General features: G+C 39.1%; 4 protein-coding genes across 5 annotated transcripts; all 4 read left to right on the top strand.

Moving 5' to 3' along the window:
- The first annotated feature begins 4,690 nt into the window (after positions 1 to 4,690).
- On the top strand, positions 4,691 to 7,987 carry LOC109067524 (elongation factor 1-alpha). Its single transcript, XM_042777077.1, has 8 exons — positions 4,691 to 4,847; positions 5,463 to 5,619; positions 5,977 to 6,156; positions 6,270 to 6,566; positions 6,672 to 6,822; positions 6,896 to 7,152; positions 7,244 to 7,478; positions 7,569 to 7,987. Exons 2-8 carry the CDS (start codon positions 5,476 to 5,478, stop codon positions 7,691 to 7,693), a joined length of 1,389 nt encoding a protein of 462 aa, XP_042633011.1. The 5' UTR covers positions 4,691 to 4,847; positions 5,463 to 5,475; the 3' UTR covers positions 7,694 to 7,987.
- A 183-nt stretch (positions 7,988 to 8,170) lies between these two features.
- Positions 8,171 to 14,621, top strand: LOC109112297 (elongation factor 1-alpha-like). 2 transcript variants are annotated; one of them, XM_042777079.1, is made up of 8 exons: positions 8,171 to 8,305; positions 9,815 to 9,970; positions 11,936 to 12,115; positions 12,235 to 12,531; positions 12,636 to 12,786; positions 13,624 to 13,880; positions 13,964 to 14,198; positions 14,301 to 14,621. In XM_042777079.1, the coding sequence occupies exons 2-8, from the start codon at positions 9,827 to 9,829 to the stop codon at positions 14,423 to 14,425; spliced, it is 1,389 nt and encodes a 462-aa protein (XP_042633013.1). In that variant the 5' UTR covers positions 8,171 to 8,305; positions 9,815 to 9,826; the 3' UTR covers positions 14,426 to 14,621. The 2 variants fall into 2 exon arrangements, with proteins under 2 accessions (XP_042633013.1, XP_042633012.1); XM_042777078.1 differs by having other exon boundaries at positions 8,185 to 8,299; positions 9,812 to 9,970.
- Positions 14,622 to 14,951: 330 nt separating this feature from the next.
- Positions 14,952 to 18,751, top strand: LOC109112296 (cyclic GMP-AMP synthase-like). Its single transcript, XM_042777080.1, has 7 exons — positions 14,952 to 15,415; positions 15,916 to 16,005; positions 16,098 to 16,312; positions 16,969 to 17,197; positions 17,518 to 17,781; positions 17,864 to 17,963; positions 18,047 to 18,751. The coding sequence occupies exons 2-7, from the start codon at positions 15,984 to 15,986 to the stop codon at positions 18,546 to 18,548; spliced, it is 1,332 nt and encodes a 443-aa protein (XP_042633014.1). The 5' UTR covers positions 14,952 to 15,415; positions 15,916 to 15,983; the 3' UTR covers positions 18,549 to 18,751.
- An 818-nt stretch (positions 18,752 to 19,569) lies between these two features.
- Positions 19,570 to 21,658, top strand: LOC122148835 (60S ribosomal protein L11-like). The gene is made up of 5 exons (XM_042777081.1): positions 19,570 to 19,667; positions 20,196 to 20,346; positions 20,479 to 20,585; positions 20,750 to 20,881; positions 21,508 to 21,658. Exons 1-5 carry the CDS (start codon positions 19,662 to 19,664, stop codon positions 21,634 to 21,636), a joined length of 525 nt encoding a protein of 174 aa, XP_042633015.1. The 5' UTR covers positions 19,570 to 19,661; the 3' UTR covers positions 21,637 to 21,658.
- The last annotated feature ends 652 nt before the right edge of the window (positions 21,659 to 22,310 follow it).

The raw sequence follows: 22,310 nt of genomic DNA on the forward strand, positions 1-22,310 counted from the left end.
TGTATACCTATGTGCAGTTACAGGGTAAGCAACCTAACATCATTTTAAATGCTAAGGTGTAAATAATATACAAGGCATTACAGTCAACCACACGCTTATAAATTTGGGTCATTTTTACGCGTAAAAAAACGAAGTAACGTCGGTCCTAGAGTTCCGCTGTCCTGCAGAGTTTAGCTCCTAATCAAACACACCAGGCAGAGGTGAGGGGTTTTTTTTAAAGGTTGGAACTAAACTCTGCAGGACATCGGCACTCCAGGACCGAGGTTGCCTATCGCCTTTGCACTGTGCAGTGACTGTGGGGACTCGAGCCAGCAGATGGCGCATCACCTCGTTGATAAATGGCTGAATTATAAGAATGCCTCTCAAATTTTACAGCAGATGGTACTGAATATTTACATTTTTTTTTTATTTGTATAGGAGCAATAATACCAGATATATGAACAATGTCACTGCTGATGTCAAACAAGCTCCGACAGTCCCAACTTTTACTTACCTCTGCACTGTTAAAAAAATGACCCGGATGTACTTGGCTGAATGCGGGAGATGGTGCTCACAGCAGAACACAAGATGCAGGGGGCGTGGTTGGATCCAACTTCTACCACCTTATGTCTCCACCCCCTGATCCCTAAACCCACCCATCTCCACCCCCTAGATTTGGATCGAACCACGCCTCCTGAATCTTGTGTTCTGCAGTGAGGGGCTTCAGGAATGCGGCAAGATTTCACGTGCTTATTTACATGTGTGACAGATGTAAGCGTGAAGATTGTGATGTAACCTTGCTGTGCGTTTTAACCTTTTGTGTCATTAATATAGTGAAAAGCTTGACGTGATATATCGATTTTATCAAAAACAGCGAATATCTTTGAATATTTTTGGTTATTCTCTTTAATCATTCCTATTATGACATTGTAAATGCACTGTTTCCGTCATTTCAATGTTGTGTGTGTAAATTAACAAGCTATAGTCCGGCATACCATGAGGACAAAAATAAAACTGGTAGAGTCATAAAATAACATTTCTTGTGTTACAGTTTTACTAGCTGTTCAAAGGAGCAAAGAATTTGCTCTGTGAACTTGATCTTGCCCTATCATACCCATAGCTATTGTTTAATATTACTGTAGATGAGTCATATTTGCTTTCCTGTTTGAAAGACCTAGTCGAGGAAACATGGTAAGCTTATATATGAACTGTAGGTCTTTAGATGGGTGAGATTAAAAAAAAAATGTATTTAATTTATTTTATTGACTATAAGAAACATCTTTCTCAGCAGTTTTGAACTGAATACAAATCACTTCCTTTCATTCATGGACATTTGCATTCTCACCAAAGGTCTGAGGACAGACCCATGGGGTTCTCACACATGCAGATGTTTGTTTCACTGATTTTCCATTCGCATTACACTTTAAAAACTGCATAACACATGGAGGGGATTTGCAAGTGTAAGTTTGTTGCCTTGAGGGGGAGGGGGAGGATTTCTACACTGAAGTTTGATTGTTTTTCTTTGTTGTAAGAACCCCTTAAGTTGGTTTAATATTTAAGGTTATTTTATATCAAGTTATTTTAAATGCAATGTTGTTTTGCTAGAGTTTTCATTTTGGAAATAGAGTACAGTAATTTAATTGAATGGCAAATCATGTATTTCAGATATAATTTAAAGCTAGAAATTGCAAAGATTCTTTAAACAGTTTAAGCACTTCCAAAGGTGCACAGCATTGCTATAATGAAAATACTCATTTACATTTACTCATTTCATTTACATTACATCTGCATTTATTCATTTAGCAGATATTTTGGTCCAGAATGACTTAAGATCATTCAAAATATCAGCGTTGCTGCAATACCAAATTTCAAGAGTAAACCAAAATACAAAGCTGTCTTGCACTGAGGCCTGCTCTGTGTTTGAGCCTTGAGGGAAAAGTTCAGGCCTTTCCTTCTGTATTGCATGACTCAACACTGATCTCATGCCAGGCACTGACGCTGATTCGTGGCACACATTCCCCATGCCCTCCCCCACACTTGTTGAGTGTCTGAGATAGAAACCAAATGGCAGTTTATCTGGTCAAATAGATGTTAAGCTTATTAGCACTGTGCTGCGCTCCTACATGAACCAAACAGGCCAGGCCAGACCAGACCAAGAGTCATCACAGTATATCAAAAGACAAATGGTTTAAAACAGGGCAGGGCATACTGAGTTGTGTTTGTATGTTGGGGTTGGGCTTTAGACAGCTGTGCTGTGAATAGTAATCATCCTTGGTGTGTGTGTGAAGAAAATAAGAAAGAAAGGTGGGAATCACCTCAATTCATATAGTGTAATCATGTGCCAGTTTTTTTTTTTTTTTCTCAAATGCAGTGGCATTTCTTTTTGATATCAGTCATATGACTGTTTGCTTACTGCATAATTCTGTTTACTTCATTTTCTTGGATTACTGGTAAAGAAGACCATGATAATAATTGAAGAGACTTTTCAAAATCAGATTGTTCAAAATTGTTCACACCATATTTAAATATATAATATTTTTCCAAAAAATTAAATTTTCACGGAAAAAAATTAAAATATTTTACATTATCCTTCATAACACACTGAAACAAAATTTCATTTATGCCGTGTTAAATGTGTTGTTGATTTTTTGTGGACACAAATTATATTAAATTCCATTGTCCTTCTTAACCCACTAAACTTAATTTTCCCACACTTTATTACACCTGGTGCATTTACAAATATGTAAAATTGTTTATACTGTGCTGTCCTGTGTGTTGTCTCATTATTATTAATGTACATAATTCACTTCTTTTTTCACTTCTCAATTTATTGTCTATTGTCTATGCAAATTAGTGCTTGCATGAAGGACATTGGCCAAGGACAATGACAACAGTGCTGTTCATTCAATGACTGAATATATTTTACTCAAACAGCCAGTCAATACATATCACTGTCCTCTGTGTAATCTATATAAGACGGGGGTGTCAAACTCAATTCCTGGAGGGCCGCAGCCCTGCATAGTTTAGTTCCAACCCTGCTCCAACACACATGTAGTTTTCAAATAAGCCTTAATGACTTGATTAGCTGGATCAGGTGTGTTTAATTCGGGTTGCATCTAAACTGTGCAGGGCAGTGGCCCTCTAGGAACTGAGGTTGACACCCCTGATATAAGAGAATGTGAAGTGAGGTATCTGTAACCAGTGAAATGTATCCATTACGTTTTAAGTTGTATATATATTATAACTGTTGTGTCCCCATTTTGCTTTTATGACAGCAGCAATTTGAGGTGCATGAACTCCACAAGTTTGTGTAAAACTGGATGATCATGTTCTCCAGCATGATTTGAGAATGAGCCAAAGGGCATATTGTACTTGAGTTGAAGCAAAAACAGACTATCCATACAAAGAGCTTACATGATCAATGCCACACATTTTAAATAGAATCTTAAGTAGTTGCAGAATCTTAAATAGTTGTTCTTAATATTTTGTCCATGCAGGAATTTTTAAAACCATAAAACTTAATTTATAACCATCATTTCTCCCCAAATTTTAATGAGGTCCCTGACTTTTAGACCACATTGCATGGCACTCAGTCACAGTATATGTCGCCCGACTGTGTGTGTATCTGTGCTGCTGCTCTTGACTGAAAATAGCAGCTGTCGACCGAGCATCTGTTACGCTGGAAGAAGAGAGAGTTGATCGGAAGTTCAGGGGGAGATGCCAGCTCTTTGAAACAGGGCTATGAGGAATGTAAGGCATTGAAGATGCTACTAAAGGCCTGTAAGGCATTAAAATGAATTGAAGAATCCCCACACTCTTAAAAACAAAGAACTCTGAATGCATTACAAAAAGTTTTGCTGCCTCTCATGGGCTTATGTTTAAAAATAGGATTGTCTAAATCTCACAATTCTGCAAACAGTCCTATCTGATTGAGTTTGAATCTGAATAGATGAACCATGGGTGGAGATGCCTCTGAGACAATGGGCCTGAGTGCCCTTATCAACTTTGTGCTTGGTGTTAGATGGCTGACTAATTTGCATTCAGGCTGTGCTGATCACACTGTCTCTGGGGTAGAAAGACTGGTTGGTTTTCATTTCATTATTTCATAAAATAAAATATAATTTTGATTTCTTTACATGCTTCTGAAACTGTTGCATATTAAAGCATGTGAACAAGATGTCATTATTGTGATAACAAACACAAAGATGAAGAAATAAATTAGAAAAAAAATATGGCTATGCATATTTTACACATAATAAACTCATGGTTTATTAAAATGAAACAAAGCAAGTACTTTGACCAAAACTAGAAAAATAAATGTGAACTAGTTTAAGAAGTAAATGTGATGAAGTGATTCAATTTAAACCAAATTTAGTCAGTGATACATAATGCAGTTTCAGTTTTATAGATTTATATAGAGACCAACATGTAAACTTGTGTGGTAAGCATCTTGTGACAATGTAAATTTAAAATGGAAAGACTAGATCTATACATTGACATTAACGTTAACAATGATTATTTATGCTCGTTAGTAGACTGGTAACTGGAAATACGTGGTATATAATCAGTCATATATTCTCCCATTATGTTTAACCCAACATATCTCAAATATTCGTAAAAAATACTATTCCATAAAGTCAGCCTGATGCTCAGTGAAAAAAAGTAGTGACGCAGTTTGTCGAGGCGGGGAGAATTTCAGTCAATTGTGTGTGATTTGCGGGTGGTTGAGCGAGGGAGAGGAAGCGGGGGGTTGCAGCCCAGTCGGTCCTCCCCACGTGTATAAATTCTCCAACCAAACCATTTTCTTCCTCTTTCTGTTACCTGGCAAAGGGGAGCAGCAGCCTCTGAGGAGTGATCTTTCGATCTTGGTGAGTTTTCGCTGTTGGCTAGGCCTAGTTTTTGTTTTATTCTCAGTTGTTGTATTTTATGAGCTTTTGGGTAATTTTGATGAATTTTCAGATGGACGGTTTCTTGTCATTTTCAGCGTTGTTTCGTTACTCTGCGTGCTCTTATCATTTATGGCTTCTACAGTGGCTTTCGTATGTTTTAATTGTGGTTTCTTTTTAATTAGTAGTGTATTTTTTTTGGGGGGGGGGGGGGTACCGTATTTTAACATTTTGCGTGTGCGTCCATCTCTCAAAGAATGGGAACCGGGAAAAGAACAAAGGCACTAAGAGACTTGAAGTCGCGGCCTGTCAGAGCCTTCCGCACATCCTGCATCCAACAACTGTTATCAGTGACTGGAGAGCCAGATGTCTGCATCCATGTATTCATTTCAGACATTTTGAATTTTTATTGTAACTTAATACCGCGCTACTCTAAAGAAACACGTGTCGCAGTTGCCTTATGGTGAACTAGGCCGGTTCAAACTCGGGGCCATCTGTAACGTTACAGGAAATCCCCGATCAGAAGTTTTAATGGAAGGTCTTACTGTGTACTCATGCATCTCCATTCAACTTATTATTTATTTATTTTTCATACAGAAACCGATCAATCATGGGAAAGGAAAAGACCCACATCAACATCGTGGTTATTGGCCACGTCGACTCCGGAAAGTCCACCACCACTGGCCATTTGATCTACAAATGCGGTGGAATCGACAAGAGAACCATCGAGAAGTTCGAGAAGGAAGCTGCCGAGGTGAGGGTTTTAACACTTGTGCTGGTTGGTTCGTGAATTTCTGTGAATTGTTTGCGGCACAGCTCTGCTTAACAAGAGCCAAAATGGCGGCGGCGGTAGCACGCGTTCCTGGGCTCAAGCCGGCTGGGTGTGGGTGGGCGGAGTTTAAGCGGGACTCACTGACGTTGCAGATTCTGTAATGGCGCCTAGTAGGCCGCGCGACATGTGCGCTGGACCTATTCAACGTTTCAAGCGGTTACGTTTTCTTACGCCAACTTCTCAAACTATGTATGCTTTTAAAGCTAAGGTTTATATTTAACATAATAAAGTGATTAAATGCCACCTTTTATTAATGTTTTACTTCTGTTTGCAAAACAGATGGGCAAGGGCTCCTTCAAGTATGCCTGGGTGTTGGACAAACTGAAGGCCGAGCGTGAGCGTGGTATCACCATTGACATTGCTCTCTGGAAATTTGAGACTAGCAAGTACTATGTCACCATCATTGATGCTCCTGGGCACAGAGACTTCATCAAGAACATGATCACTGGTACTTCTCAGGTATGACACTGCTCCACTCACACAGAACTGTGCTTTTGTGAGTGTATTGTAGTAGGATGAGGTTTAACTTCATGGTTATATATTTTTTTTTTTTTTTGCTCCCTCCTTCCCAGGCTGACTGTGCCGTGCTGATTGTTGCTGGTGGTGTTGGTGAGTTCGAGGCTGGTATCTCCAAGAACGGACAGACCCGTGAACACGCCCTCCTGGCTTTCACCCTGGGAGTGAAACAGCTTATTGTTGGAGTCAACAAGATGGACTCCACCGAGCCCCCCTACAGCCAGGCTCGTTTTGAGGAAATCACCAAGGAAGTCAGCGCCTACATCAAGAAGATCGGCTACAACCCTGCCAGTGTTGCCTTTGTCCCAATTTCCGGATGGCATGGGGACAACATGCTGGAGCCCAGCACAAACGTAAGTTTATTCAACTTTTCAGAGATGGTGGAAAATTTAATTCCATCAGTGGAACCCCTTCTTTAGATGTTTCTTCGCATCTTAATTGACAATGTCTGCTTTTAGATGGGCTGGTTCAAGGGATGGAAGATTGAGCGCAAGGAGGGTAATGCTAACGGTGTTACTCTTCTTGATGCCCTGGATGCTATTTTGCCCCCCAGCCGTCCCACCGACAAGCCCCTCCGTCTGCCACTTCAGGATGTCTACAAAATTGGAGGTTGGTATAATTTGTGAAGTTAGAGTTCTGAAGTCAAAATGCTTGGATTGGTTATTAATGCTTTTCATCTCAGGTATTGGAACTGTGCCTGTGGGCCGTGTGGAGACTGGTGTCCTCAAGCCTGGTATGGTTGTGACCTTTGCCCCTGCCAACTTGACCACTGAGGTCAAGTCTGTTGAGATGCACCATGAATCTCTTGCTGAGGCTACTCCTGGTGACAACGTTGGCTTCAACGTTAAGAACGTGTCTGTCAAGGACATCCGCCGTGGTAATGTGGCTGGAGACAGCAAGAACGACCCCCCTATGGAGGCTGGCAGCTTCAACGCTCAGGTTAGGCTTTTTCCCCCATTGTCTTGATCACTAAGTCACTAGAGTTCCAGTGTTAACTATGTGAATGCCTATACTAACTGTGTCTGTTTAGGTCATCATCCTGAACCACCCTGGTCAGATCTCTCAGGGCTATGCCCCAGTGCTGGACTGCCACACTGCTCACATTGCCTGCAAGTTTGCTGAGCTCAAGGAGAAGATCGACCGTCGTTCTGGCAAGAAGCTTGAGGACAACCCCAAGGCTCTCAAATCTGGAGATGCTGCCATTGTTGAGATGATCCCTGGCAAGCCCATGTGTGTGGAGAGCTTCTCTACCTACCCCCCTCTTGGTACGTTGGTCATACTAATCTGCTCTCACATTCCATGTCCCAAGTTTTTTGTGTGTGCAGAACTTGGTACTAATCATTCTCCATCCACAGGTCGCTTTGCTGTGCGTGACATGAGGCAGACCGTAGCTGTTGGTGTCATCAAGAGCGTTGAGAAGAAAGTTGGCGGTTCTGGCAAGGTCACAAAGTCTGCACAGAAGGCTGCCAAGACCAAGTGAAATTCCCTTTATCACACTGTTCCAAAGGTTGTGGCATGTTCTTCCCAACCTTGTGGAATTTCACTAAACCTGGGCACTCTACTTAAGGACTGGCTAATGCTGATTAAAACCCATCGGAAAAATTTTCGCAGGAAAGGAAACCAACTTGGATTTAAGTGTGGCTCCACTTATTGACTGATAGTGCCTCTTTCAGTTATTAAATTTGTGTTAATGGTTTAGAACTGCACCTGTTTCCACAGTAAAACTTGGAAAGAAGCTGCTGAATAAGAAACTAATAAAGGTATTAAAAATTGAGCATTTGTCTTGTCATCAATGGGGAACTGGGTGAGAATTGGGATAAGCAACTGACTTGTCATGGCCCACACAGCCGTTTTAAAATGTGCTGCAGCCAGGTTTTTTACAGTGTGCCCACTTTACTGATGTCTTGTCCTCCAATCGCAAATGGTGAGTGCTGTGTAACGCTACCAATAGTACCTCTCAGCTGAGCAGTATCTATGGTCGAGGAGTTTTTCATTTCCCACCCCTGACTAAACCCCTATAAATATAGAGGGGCAGTGTGACTCGTTCCTTTTCTCCAGTCTGCTTGGGGCTGTCTGTAGTGCTTGTAGTCAGGTAAGATTATGGACTCGTTTTTTCACACTCACTCCTAGAGCTGTTATACTATGTGTTTGTAAAGGAAAAGCCCTCAAATGCTCCAAGTCACAAGGTGGTCTAATTTTTCATAATCTAAATAACAGGATAACTTTCACTAAACATATTACTAAACAGATTTTTATTTTTTTTACTCCGTTTTGTTATTTCTATACTACCCTGTTTCAGTGACGCGTACAGAGCACAAACTTGCTGGCAAAGCTGCAAAGAACATGGCTGGTACTGTCATTCCAGTCCTTCAACATGGAGGACACGAAGTGAATGGAGGGAGGGCTGGGTGTTGCCAGATCTCTCAAGCAAAAGCTGGACTGGGGGGGGGAAGCATTTGTTTAAAGTAATTGCGGGTGTTCTAGTTGAGAAACCGAAAACCGATTATGAAAGCTATATTAGTCTCAAACTGTATGTGAGAATTTTAACAGCTGCGCTTAATTGTTAATCTCAAATTATTGTTCAGTGTTCCATGCTCTTGCTGCCACCATATCCCCCCCACACACACACACGATGGCGACTACATCAACCCGCGACAATATAATCTCGTTATACTATATAATATATGAATTCTTGTAAGAGGTGGACGTGGCAACACCACCGATGCTGCGCGTTCATGCATTGATTATCCAGACTGGAGCGCGCGCACCTTGCGTTGTACGGCGCACGAGCGAGATCTCGCTTGATTCTGTCTGAACGCTTATATGCTGTCGAGTTGTGAATTTATAACCGGAACTCCTAGAACGCTAATAATAGGCTTGTCTGAGATGCGCCTCTCCTAGCCTGAAATGTAGGCGAGAGTAGGTGGCTGCAGTGAGGGGAGGAGTGAAATAAGCGCAGTCAAGACGGACAGAATTCTGACCTCTCCAAGAGGAACAGATACCAACGAGATCAAATCAGATATCGCGTTATTCACACTCACGTGCTGTGTTGCTAATAAACAGTTCTGTTGCTTTTATATGGAAATAAATAAAATGAACAAGACACTCAAAGTGCTTGCTATTTGATTCCATACGAAAGGTGTATTTATCCATTTTTACTTTAATACAAACATGTATTTTAGATTTTTATAGAAATATGACTACAATCACACAGATCGCAATGTCACCGTGTTTGGGAACATTCATGCATATTTCACATGATAATGTATAATCACAGTTGTTTGAACCAATGAGCATTAAGCTGTATTGTCAGCCAGTTTCATTCTTTTGATCAGCGCACTGAGCGCAGTCGGTGGAGAGCAACTGCATAATCCGACACGGCCGCCTCGCCGTCGCGAGAGTTTTTTGGCACACGTCAGCATGACATCAGAGCAAGTCGGACGTAATTCGGACACTTTTTTTTTGCATCTCGCGGAGATCACCTGTGATCGGAACTGCGCAGATTTTGCTCATCTCAAACAAGCCTACTGTGTAATGTGTGTTTAAACGTCCAGATAATGTTTATGCTGGCCAAACTAAATCCAGCAATGTCTTCCCACAGTAAATTTACAATATGGGTAAGGAAAAGATTCATATTAACATCGTGGTTATCGGCCACGTCGATTCTGGAAAGTCCACCACCACCGGACATCTCATCTACAAATGTGGAGGCATCGATAAGAGAACCATCGAGAAGTTTGAGAAAGAAGCCGCTGAGGTACGTCATCACAGCCCGGGTGACTCGCGATGACTGATGCATCTCGATGACAAGTATATTCTGGGCGTGTCTTTTGAAACACCATGTGTTGTGGGCGACATCTACAGTTGAGTTGTATTGGGATCACTCTGTTCTAAATGCCCAAACTTAGCATACAGGTGCTGGTCATATAATTAGAATATCATCAAAAAGTTGATTTATTTCACTAATTCCATTCAAAAAGTGAAACTTGTATATTATATTCATTCATTACACACAGACTGATATATTTCACATGATTATTTATTTTATTTTTGATGATAAATAACTGACAACTAAGGAAAATCCCAAATACAGTATCTCAGAAAATTAGAATATTACTTAAGACCAATACAAAGAAAGGATTTTTAGAAATCTTGGCCAACTGAAAAGTATGAGCATGTACAGCACTCAGTACTTAGTTGGGGCTCCTTTTGCCTGAATTACTGCAGCAATGCGGCGTGGCATGGAGTCGATCAGTCTGTGGCACTGCTCAGGTGTTATGAGAGCCCAGGTTGCTCTGATAGTGGCCTTCAGCTCTTCTGCATTCTTGGGTCTGGCATATCGCATCTCCCTCTTCACAATACCCCATAGATTTTCTATGGGGTTAAGGTCAGGCGAGTTTGCTGGCCAATTAAGAACAGGGATACCATGGTCCTTAAACCAGGTACTGGTAGCTTTGACACTGTGTGCAGGTGCCAAGTCCTGTTGGAAAATGAAATCTGCATCTCCATAAAGTTGCTCAGCAGCAGGAAGCATGAAGTGCTCTAAAACTTCCTGGTATACGACTGCGTTGACCTTGGACCTCAGAAAACACAGTGGACCAACACCAGCAGATGACATGGCACCCCAAACCATCACTGACTGTGGAAACGTTACACTGGACCTCAAGAAATGTGGATTGTGTGCCTCTCCTCTCTTCCTCCAGACTCTGGGACCCTGATTTCCAAAGGAAATGCAAAATTTACTTTCATCGGAGAACATAACTTTGGACCACTCAGCAGCAGTCCAGTCCTTTTTGAAGCGAGACGCTTCTGACACTGTCTGTTGTTCAAGATTGGCTTGACACAAGGAATGCGATAGCTGAAACCCATGTCTTGTATACATCTGTGCGTAGTGGTTCTTGAAGCACTGACTCCAGCTGCAGTCCACTCTTTGTGAATCTCCCCCACATTTTTGAATGGATTTTGTTTCACAATCCTCTCCAGGGTGCGGTTATCCCTATTGCTTGTACACTTTTTTTCTACCACATCTTTTCCTTCCCTTCGACTCTCTATTAATGTGCTTGGACACAGAGCTCTGTGAACAGCCAGCCTCTTTTGCAATGACCTTTTGTGTCTTGCCCTCCTTGTGCAAGGTGTCAATGACCGTCTATCTGACAACTGTCAAGTCAGCAGTCTTCCCCATGATTGTATAGCCTACAGAACTAGACTGAGAGACCATTTAAAGGCCTTTGCAGGTGTTTTGAGTTAATTAACTGATTAGTGTGGCACCAGGTGTCTTCAATATTGAACCTTTTCACAATATTCTAATTTTCTGAGATACTTAATTTGCGATTTTCCTTAGTTGTCAGTTATAATCATCAAAATTAAAAGAAATAAACATTTGAAATCTACCAGTCTGTGTGTAATGAATGAATATAATATACAAGTTTCACTTTTTGAATGGAATTAGTGAAATAAATCAACTTTTTGATGATATTCTAATTATATGACCAGCACCTGTATACGCTTGCAATTTTTATTAGAATATAATCATTTATTGAATGTGGAGAATTATGATCATTAAAACAGTCCCATTAATGCATCACATATACATGTTATGTTTGAAAAGATGTTAAACTCTAATATTTCTATATTACTAGTATCTTTCATTTATATGTTATCATTTTGTCCATTTGGTCTTACAAACATCTCAAATATGCTTTGGAATATTTCTCTGCATCAAATGGGCAAGGGCTCCTTCAAGTATGCCTGGGTGTTGGACAAACTGAAGGCCGAGCGTGAGCGTGGTATCACCATTGACATTTCTCTCTGGAAATTTGAGACTAGCAAGTACTACGTCACTATTATTGATGCTCCTGGGCACAGAGACTTCATCAAGAACATGATCACTGGTACTTCTCAGGTAGGAGTGTTTTTGGAATTCAACAAATCTGTCACAGGTTACTGTGCGTAATGATTTTGTTGTTGCATTATTATTGTTTATATTTAAATGTCGTGATTTTATCCATTCCTCCTTCCCAGGCTGACTGTGCCGTGCTGATTGTTGCTGCTGGTGTTGGTGAGTTTGAGGCTGGTATCTCCAAGAATGGACAGACCCGTGAACACGCCCTGCTTGCCTACACCCTGGGAGTCAAACAGCTTATTGTTGGAGTCAACAAGATGGACTCCACCGAGCCCCCCTACAGCCAGGCTCGTTTTGAGGAAATCACCAAGGAAGTCAGCGCCTACATCAAGAAGATCGGCTATAACCCTGCCACTGTTGCCTTCGTCCCAATTTCTGGATGGCATGGGGACAACATGCTGGAGCCCAGCTCAAACGTTAGCATCTGCTTTTTTTCTGGGTTGTGGAAGGGTTTTGTTAGGGTTTGTGATCATTGCGATTGTTCATGCTTTTTGCTTTGTATTTTGTTTATGGATAATAGATGAGCTGGTTCAAGGGATGGAAAATTGAGAGGAAGGAAGGTGGTGCCAGTGGTGTTACTCTTCTCGAGGCCCTGGACTCCATCCTACCACCCAGTCGGCCCACCGACAAGCCTCTCCGTTTGCCTCTGCAGGATGTGTATAAGATTGGAGGTGAGCATTTACCACCATCCAGGGTTATTCTAGATTTGAATTTTAAATTAATTAATTTTTTTATATATTTCAATGTTTTATTTGTCTTTGGTGTTGAATTTGTAGTTTTCGTTTTAGCTTGTTTTCTAGTTTCATTTTTAGTTATTACATCAGTTTTAGTATTTTAGGGCTGCCATAGTTATTGCAGCAACTGGTATAAGTCAAAAATGCTTTAATTTTCTAAAAACAGTCTAGTGTTATTACTATCTAGAGCAGTGATTCTCAAAGAGGGCCTAAGAAAAACCAAGAGGCATTGAGATGACTTAAAATAAGACAAAACAAGCATTAAAAAGCTACATAAGCTATACTATATTTCTTAATTTCATTTTTTTTTGTAAGAACCTTTGATACCTGTAAATATGAGAAAGACTAATTTTATGAGTGTGATTTCTAGACCCTGAGAAGTCTTGTAAATGAATAAAACCTTTTTTTTATTTAAAAAAATCTTTATGCTTAATCCTTATCCAGTGAATCCTAAAACAGTATTTATCATGTTTAATGCAGACAGTTTGTAAAAGCTTTACATTTTAAAGTATATCATGAATCTAAATCTGAAATTAATTTGCAGACTGTTTAGTTTATTTTAGTTCGTTTGGGAGTAATGAAAATAAATTGTGTCAGCGTTTCCCAGTTATGTTGGTTTTTATTTTCATTTCACTTAACGAAAGTGTTTACTTTTAGTTTTAGTTTTCATTAACAATAACAATACGGCCTCCAACCTCATTCACAAATTTCTAATGAGAAACCATAGATGTTATGTCATTTGTGACTCAAACATCCTCTGCGTGTTTCTCTCAGGTATTGGAACTGTGCCTGTTGGACGTGTTGAGACTGGAACTCTGAAGGCTGGTATGGTTGTGACCTTTGCCCCTGCCAACGTGACCACTGAGGTCAAGTCTGTGGAGATGCACCATGAGTCCCTTGCCGAGGCTCTCCCCGGTGACAATGTTGGCTTCAACGTTAAGAATGTGTCTGTCAAGGACATCCGCCGTGGTAATGTGGCTGGAGACAGCAAGAACGACCCCCCTATACAGGCTGCAAACTTCACAGCTCAGGTTAGATATAAATAATAGAATGTTATCTGCATGATCTTCATGATATCAGGTATTTAATTATCGTGTACCCCTCTTTCTCGTAGGTCATCATCCTGAACCACCCTGGTCAGATCTCTCAGGGCTATGCCCCAGTGCTGGACTGCCACACTGCTCACATTGCCTGCAAGTTTGCTGAGCTCAAGGAGAAGATCGACCGTCGTTCTGGCAAGAAGCTTGAGGACAATCCCAAGGCTCTCAAATCTGGAGATGCTGCCATTATTCTTATGGTCCCTGGCAAGCCCATGTGTGTGGAGAGCTTCTCTCAGTACCCACCACTGGGTAAGTATCATCATTTATGTTGCCATAAACATTATATATGCAACATTAATTAAATGTTCTGCTTTTATTTGAACTCCCTATCATCCCACTATTAACTTTCAGGTCGTTTTGCTGTGCGTGACATGAGGCAGACTGTTGCTGTTGGTGTCATCAAGGCCGTTGACAAGAAAGCCTCCACTGGTGGCAAGGTGACCAAGTCTGCTCAGAAGGCTGCCAAAACCAAATGAATCGTCCCGTCAGACACTCAGCAATCCTCACTGACATCCTACACTGCAATGTCTCAGAACCTGAGCACGGTTTTAAAGGACTGGCTTATGTTGATAAAAACCCACCGTAAAAGCTTCAGAAGGAAAGGAGGCAACCATGTATTTCTGAACACCTTAGGAGAAAACAATTATAAAAATAAACAATGATCATTCATCAGTCTGTGCCATTATTCTTTCTTATCAAAGTCAAAGCATTATGAATGGGTTTTATTTTAAGTGCTTTCATTAATAAATTCTTTTTGAACATGATAAATATAAATGCGTTTTTTTTTAACGTTTGAATTGTGAACTAAAACTAACACAAATAGAAATAAAGTTGAAAGGACAAAAAATAGCTTTGCCAACTAACTTAAATAACGTTTAAGCTGAACTACTAGAATTACTAAATCTGAAATAAATTAAAGCTTAAATTTATTTAAAAAATGTAAATGAAATATAAAAATAAAAGCTAATTTAAAATGATAATAAATTCAGCCAACTGTTTTTAATTTAACATTCTGTTGTATCACTTTTAAATGTAGGCTCAAAATACATTCTTGCCATTTTATTAAATGAATTTGCATGGAACAGCCATCATTTAAATGCGTTTCAACTGGTTGCCATCCATAGAAAGCTGCCTTTAAAACCCACTAAGGGTTAACAATATATACTTCATTCAGCACATTACAAAAGGCTAAGGCCTTTGTACATGAAGACAGTGTTTTCAGCTGATACAGTACATCTGTACACACGCCTCCTGAGTGACACCTGCTGTCACACAAGTATGTAGCAGGTAAACATCAGGCAGAGAGCTGTTCCATAAGTTTCGGTTTTACATCACTGGAACACAGTCACACCCTGAACCTTTTACTGTAAAGTGAAAGATTATCTGGCGAAGAGGAGCTTAGAATCAGTATCCACTTGTGCTGTATCTCTGTGTTAACTGATCATATTCTCTAGACCAGGAATTGGGTAAGTCTGGATTGATGCATATCATTGAATAGTACGCTTGTGAAAAATTAGATAAATGTTGAATCGATAAATTTTGGTTTTACTGTATGTCATGAAGTTAACTAGCTTAAACAGTCCTGTAAGTTTTAGTAAGTGCTGTGCAATTTTTCTGTTCATGTTGCAAACTAATACATCAAAACATTCCTGATGCCTGTTCTGAAATGCCTGTTTTAAGCAGTTTATAATATATTTTATTTTTTATTTATTTTTTAGTTCTTACTCTTTAAGTGTATGATCACCATAAAGCAGGCTGTAAAGCTCTCAGGCATTACACAATTGTCCTTAAACAAAAATGATGTCAGCAAGTGTTAAAAACAAACCATGAGTTGCTAGTCAGTTAATCTCTATGTTCATTATTTTTTACAGATTATTATTATTATTATTTTATCCATGAGAAAGAAACACATCTAGCACATTTCCATACATAATTCATTTGCATTTCTACTGCATTCAAATTTTAGGCTGGACTGAGCATCACAACGGAGGATCAAACACTGTATTTCTGACCTTGGGTTTTTCACAGTTTATTATGGAAAGTCAAAGGAGATCAAGTAATGAGGAGGATTTTACTATGTTGCTCTTTGAGTTATTACTTGTATAGAGAAGCATTATACTTACTTATACTTGTTCTGTTATCATAAAGTTGGAGATGATTCTTCCATTTCACCTGAGCTGGACCGCTTGATCAGACAGAGAGGTCGAGATCTACGGCTGCGTAAGCTTGACCAACAGAATGCGGTGAAGATAGTAAACCATCTGATTGAGAGCTTGCTGGAATTCCTGAAAAATAATGATGATCAGCCCTTCTTCAGGGAGGTCTCAGTTCTCACCAGTGGCAGCTATTATGAGATGGTGAAGGTAAAAAGTTTGAATGATAATACTGAGAGCAATCAGCTAGCAGTGTCAAATCGAAAGAGTTGCTCAAGTTTGTATCGGATTTAATATGCCTGTAATTAATATACAATACTGTTTAAAAGTTTGGTGTTTTTTTTATTTATTTATTTAAAAAGATTGGATTAAATTTATGAAAAGTGACAGGAAAGACAATTGTAGTGTTACAAATTATTCCGTGATACAAAATATTTTATAATGTTTAACTGCTGAAGTTTTTAATTCATTAAAAAACTTTGAATCTATCACGGTTTCCACAAAAACAAAAAACAAAAAACCAAACATACAACTGTTTTCAACATTGATAATAATATGAAGTGTTTCTTGAGCACCAAATCAGCATATTAGAATGATTTCTGAAGGATCATGTGACACTGAAGACTAGTAATGACTACTGAAAATTCAGCTTTGCCGTCACAGGAATAAATTACATTTTAAATATATTATGAAAACAGTTATTTTCAACTGTAATGATATTTAGTACTGTTTTTACTGTATTACTGTATATTTAATCAAACAAATGCAGCATTTGTGAGTATAAAAAATCATGAAAAAAGCTTCTGAATGATGAATTGTAAATGTTTGGAATAATGGAATGACAAACTATATTTTTTCACCAACAGATCAACAAACCCAATGAGTTTGACATTATGCTGAAATTGAAAGTCCCAAGGCTTGTATTGTCAAATCTGGAAGAATATCAAGGACTGTTTTATAAGATAAATCTTTTTAAAGCCACACGAACTGAAATCCAGCATTTTCTTCTGGAAGATGAACGAACCGTCTCAGCCACCAAAATCAAAGCAGAGATGCACCGCTTGGTCCGCAAATTCATTAACAACCATTTTCAAGGTGCATTTGACTGATTTCTTACAATTTTTTTCTTACTGATTTTACTGTTTCTCAACACCATGTACACCATGTTCAGATAGCTTTTTATTACAATGTTTTTGAAAAGTCTCTCATGCACACCAAGGCAGCATATATTTAAAAAAATAAATACAGTAAAAACAGTAATATTATGAAAAATGATTACCATTTAAAATAACAATATTTGAATATATTTTAAACTGTTATTTTGAATGAGTTTTCAGAAAGTCTGAAAGTCTCTAGATTTTAGAAAGGTAGCGTACAACTTTGAGATTGTTTGTGGTTCTGCTACCCGTTCACAGGTGAAGGTTGGGTGATACGCAGAAATCTAATAAATTCACCGGCAGTGACCCTTGAACTTAAGCTAAAAGAGAAAGGCGATGATGTGATGTCTGTAGACATCGTACCTACTCTTGAGGTGCCACAAGGTTGGCCACAGGCAGCACGGGCAGGTCCCAATATAGACAAATGGCTTGGGAAAAAATGTCGCCGCCAGTTTGTAAGTAAGTCTGTGTATTTCGTCCCAAAGAGACCAAAAGGAAGAAACCTCAAGGATGATGCCAAAGGTATGCCGGCACAATCATTGCAAAAACATTTCTTTCTTTCCTTAGCATTTAAGATTGATATATTTGAGGTACTTGTTTTCAGAGAGCTGGCGAATATCCTTCTCTCACATTGAAAAAGAGATGATGCAGTATCATGGAAATAAGAAGACGTGTTGTGAGACACATTCCAATAAGTGCTGTCGGTAGGAACGAACACTCATGTTTATAGTAGGTTGAGTTATAGAATGATGTCACGATGCCTCTAACATTTTCTCTTCTTTCTTAGGAAACTTTGCATGCGGCTTCTGAAATGTCTGATTGAGGGGCTGAAGCAGCAGTATCCCAAAGAGCTTGAGCCTCTGTGTTCCTATCATGGGAAAACAGCCTTCTTCCACGTCCTTTCAGACAGAGTGCAAGATTCCCTTTGGTCTCCAGGCCAGCTGTCCGTCTCCTTCATGAAGCTCTTTGGATACTTTGAGCAATGTGCAATAAATGGTTCACTACCCCACTTTTTCGTTCGAGAGCATAATCTTTTCTCCCCACCTGCATTTCCCAAGAGAGCTCTTATATTTCTGACTAATGCTTTGAGGGAGCAAAGAGAACTGGGACTCCCTGTTTTGAAGGTGCCAAGTCCTACCTCTGCTCTTGTTCCTGACACTGAGGCTGTGATTCACCCAATCAGTGGCACAGACAGCATTGTTGCCTCTGACCGTTCTTTTAAGCATGTATATATATACTTACTGGTTGTTATTGTGTGTGTAGGAATCATATGTGTATTTCAAAAATGAATGATTTTTTTTTTTTAGAATCCTTTCCCAATATGGAGAGGTAATCATCGTGCAATATAATATTATTTTACAATATTTTTTTTAATGAAAATGATGTGAAAAATCATCCAGTTTCATATGCTTAAATTATTTTGTGTGTGTTTTATCAGACATGTACAGCCAAAAACCTTGTTTGTAAACACTGTTTTATATGGATCATTGTGAACTCTGAAAATAAACTTCATATCATAATCAATGTAAATCAATGTCATATCATATTTAACATATTTGATAATAACATATTTGATTTCCATATTCTGAGAAATAAAACTGGAGTGGAAAAAACATTTTTTACCATTTTTCACTGAGCATGCACAGTGTGCTTCCTTTCCTCAAACAATAAAATAAAAATAAATTCAAAATAATAATAATAAGAAATAACTTTATGATAGTGCAGTTTTGTAGTAGGACTACATATAGTACTTAAATATAGTAATATTATGAACTCTTCATTAAATCAGAGAACAGACAACATATGTGAACTGGACTGAAGTCTGATTTCATAAACCTGTCTTAACAATTTAGACCTTAGTCATGGTAGTGACATGTTTAATTTTTGTTATTTTTTTTAAGTTTAATGTTTGTTCATTTGTTACTCTAAATATTTAAGTATCTAACTTTGCATTTTGACTGTCCCAAGGCACAGTACAATGGATTTGATAGAGTGATATTGATTCAACTTGTAGGCTATTTCTGAATAACTCTTCTCTTTCCCTAGTTAGTAAATGCTTGACCAAAGGATTACATAATTCTGTTTAATGTTTCCTTATTATGAACAATGTTGATTTAAATCAGAATTTCCTATTATGAGTCGATTGAAAATTGTATCTTCTCTCCAGTTACTGAAAACTATTTTCCCTTCACCAACTTGTTGACTTATATTCTGAACTCTACGCAAACTTATAAGCGTCTCATATATCAAATCTCTTCTTGGACTCCAATTGGAGACTTTAAAAATAACCGGAACTTCGTCCCTCAGCGCAAAGCATGCTGGGCAGTGTAGTTCTGTGGACTTAAGACGCAGCATAAATGCTCTGCGCCGGAAGTATATCGTCCTCTTCTAAGTGATCAAACATGGCGGTGAGTAGAGCAGAAATTGTGACCATGAAGGAGTATCATTAAAATCAACAAACATCTGCTTGTTTGCATGCAATAATCACGTGAAGCACACCTTTATCAGTCCCTGTTGCTGTGAAATACAGAATGAGGGCAGTATTTGTGGCCAGAATGATCTGATGCGGCGGATATCGGCGTTAACTTTAGAGTGTGCTGTATAGCTGAGACGGCACGTCACCGACTAGCTTAAAGTTACTTATGTGCTTTCACTACTACATGTACCGGATGAATAAACGGCATCTCCGTTGTCTGTAGTGTTCAGTATTGATAGTTTGTGGCTTGTATTGCCATACTAGTGGCTTTCCAAACGGTGAATGTGTCCGGCACGGTTGGTTCGGATCCGTGGCCATATGTAGTATTCTCTTAGCACCTCATTTTTAAGAGCTGTGGTTTTATTTTTGGTACAGCTTTAGCATGAAATTGAGAGAGCTGGTGAAGTTTAAGAAACACCTTTCCTGACAGCTAATTATTGGGCTGTATGTGGTTACACAGGACCAGGGTGAGAAGAAGGAGAACCCCATGAGGGAGCTGCGCATCCGCAAGCTGTGCCTGAACATCTGTGTGGGTGAGAGTGGTGACAGACTGACCCGTGCTGCCAAGGTGCTGGAGCAGCTGACAGGCCAGACTCCTGTCTTCTCCAAGGGTAGGTGGATCTTTTTACTTCTTGCTAGTGGTTTTAAATGATTGCACTCTGCTACATTTCATGACTGTGGATTTAAATTCATTGGTGTTTGTGAAGTTGTGCCGTGCATTAAGTGAAAATGTCTCCCACCAGCCCGCTACACTGTGCGATCCTTTGGTATCCGTAGAAATGAAAAGATCGCAGTCCACTGTACTGTCCGTGGAGCCAAGGCTGAGGAAATTCTGGAGAAGGGACTGAAGGTGAGAGGAATGTGTTTATAAAAATGGACGACTTAGATTTGGTGTGCTAAAATCAGCCAGGGCTATATCTCACTCGTTGTTCATAGTGGGTTCTTTAAATGTCATGTTTTGTTCATGGTTGTTGTATTGTTTGTAAGCAAATTAAATTTTTTTTTTTTGTGCAGGTGCGTGAGTACGAGTTGAGAAAGAACAACTTCTCAGACACAGGAAACTTCGGCTTTGGCATCCAGGAACACATTGATTTGGGCATCAAGTACGACCCAAGCATTGGAATCTACGGCTTGGACTTTTATGTGGTGAGTTGCATTTTATTGATCCAAAAGGATCACATTTATGCATATATTTACATTACAGCTGCTGAACCTTGTTGTTATTTATTCATTTCCTGTGGATTAAGGAGTTGTAGTTTGACTTATGCATTTTATTCTGCCACTACACTTGCTCAAATGAAAATCCATTTTAAAACCAAAATACCAATTCTACTGTAGGTGGTTTCAATTTTTAGGATGGGCTTTTCTCTTCCTGATATGTTTTAGGCTGTCTGAAATCAAAAGTTAATGCAGTAGGCCTCAAGAAGCCATGGGGTACAGTGATTTTAGAACAGCTAACATGGAGCAGAGTACGGAAAACAGTAACACAAATGTAGTCATTTATTGATGATTAATAAAGGGTCCATATAGTTCTTGACCAGTGTGTGGCAGAATGGTTCTCGTGCAACACACAGATGCAGTTGTACAGCAATACTGATGTAATAAGCTCAGCCAATAATAAAGTCTGAAACTGTCCATATTATAACATTTTACTAATGTGTATTGGTTGTGGTGCAGTAAAGATGAAAGCAATCACATCTTTTAACCTTAATCTGTAATTTCATGGTTATTTGGGCAATTATGAATAACCAGTCCTAATCTGTTTACTGTAGGTTCTTGGCAGACCTGGTTTCAGCATTGCTGACAAGAAAAGGAAGCAGGGCCGCATCGGCGCCAAGCACCGTATCTGCAAAGAGGAGGCAATGCGCTGGTTCCAACAGAAGGTGTGTTTAAATAGCTGATACTTGTGTTGATTCAGTTCCCAAACAGTTTATGTTCAAGCAAATGTATGAAAATGTAGCTAGCACAGCTGCTGGCCTTGTTTGCCGCCTCACACAGTGTACTGGTCTTCTCCTTAAATTTTAAAACTGATTTAATGTTAGACAGACCTCCTTTTTGCACTGGTCGATTTAATATTGAGACATGCTATTTTTTTTGTATTTAGAGTATCGTTTTAAATGATGAATTGTATTATTGTTAAACTATGGGAACTGTAATATTGGTGAACATTTTTTTTTTTAAAGCATTTTCCAAGGCATTTAAAATGTTTCTGTAAACATAGACTGTATTTGAGTGGATATTGTACTTGTTTTTTATGTACCTTAAATAAATTACACACACTTTGTCTTTCATTAAGAATGAATCAACCACCCTCCCAAGTAAAGTAAACAACCACCCCCCCGACCCCCAATTACAATCTAAAATTAAAAACAAATAAAAGAAAAGCCCAAATATGATGCTGTCCATGTGTCTTTATTTTTTGAAGTACAACACAAACACATAGTTTGTATTAGTGTCGCATGTTAATAAATCAATGAAGTATATGAAATGACTTGTTTGTTGACTTTTTAGTAAGTCATTTTAAAACCGAAATGTCAGCTGTAGTAACTTAGGTGGTACAAATTGTAGGAAGAGT

The sequence above is a fragment of the Cyprinus carpio genome, chromosome A19 (genome assembly GCF_018340385.1).
Source record: "Cyprinus carpio isolate SPL01 chromosome A19, ASM1834038v1, whole genome shotgun sequence".
Classification (NCBI taxonomy): domain Eukaryota; kingdom Metazoa; phylum Chordata; class Actinopteri; order Cypriniformes; family Cyprinidae; genus Cyprinus; species Cyprinus carpio.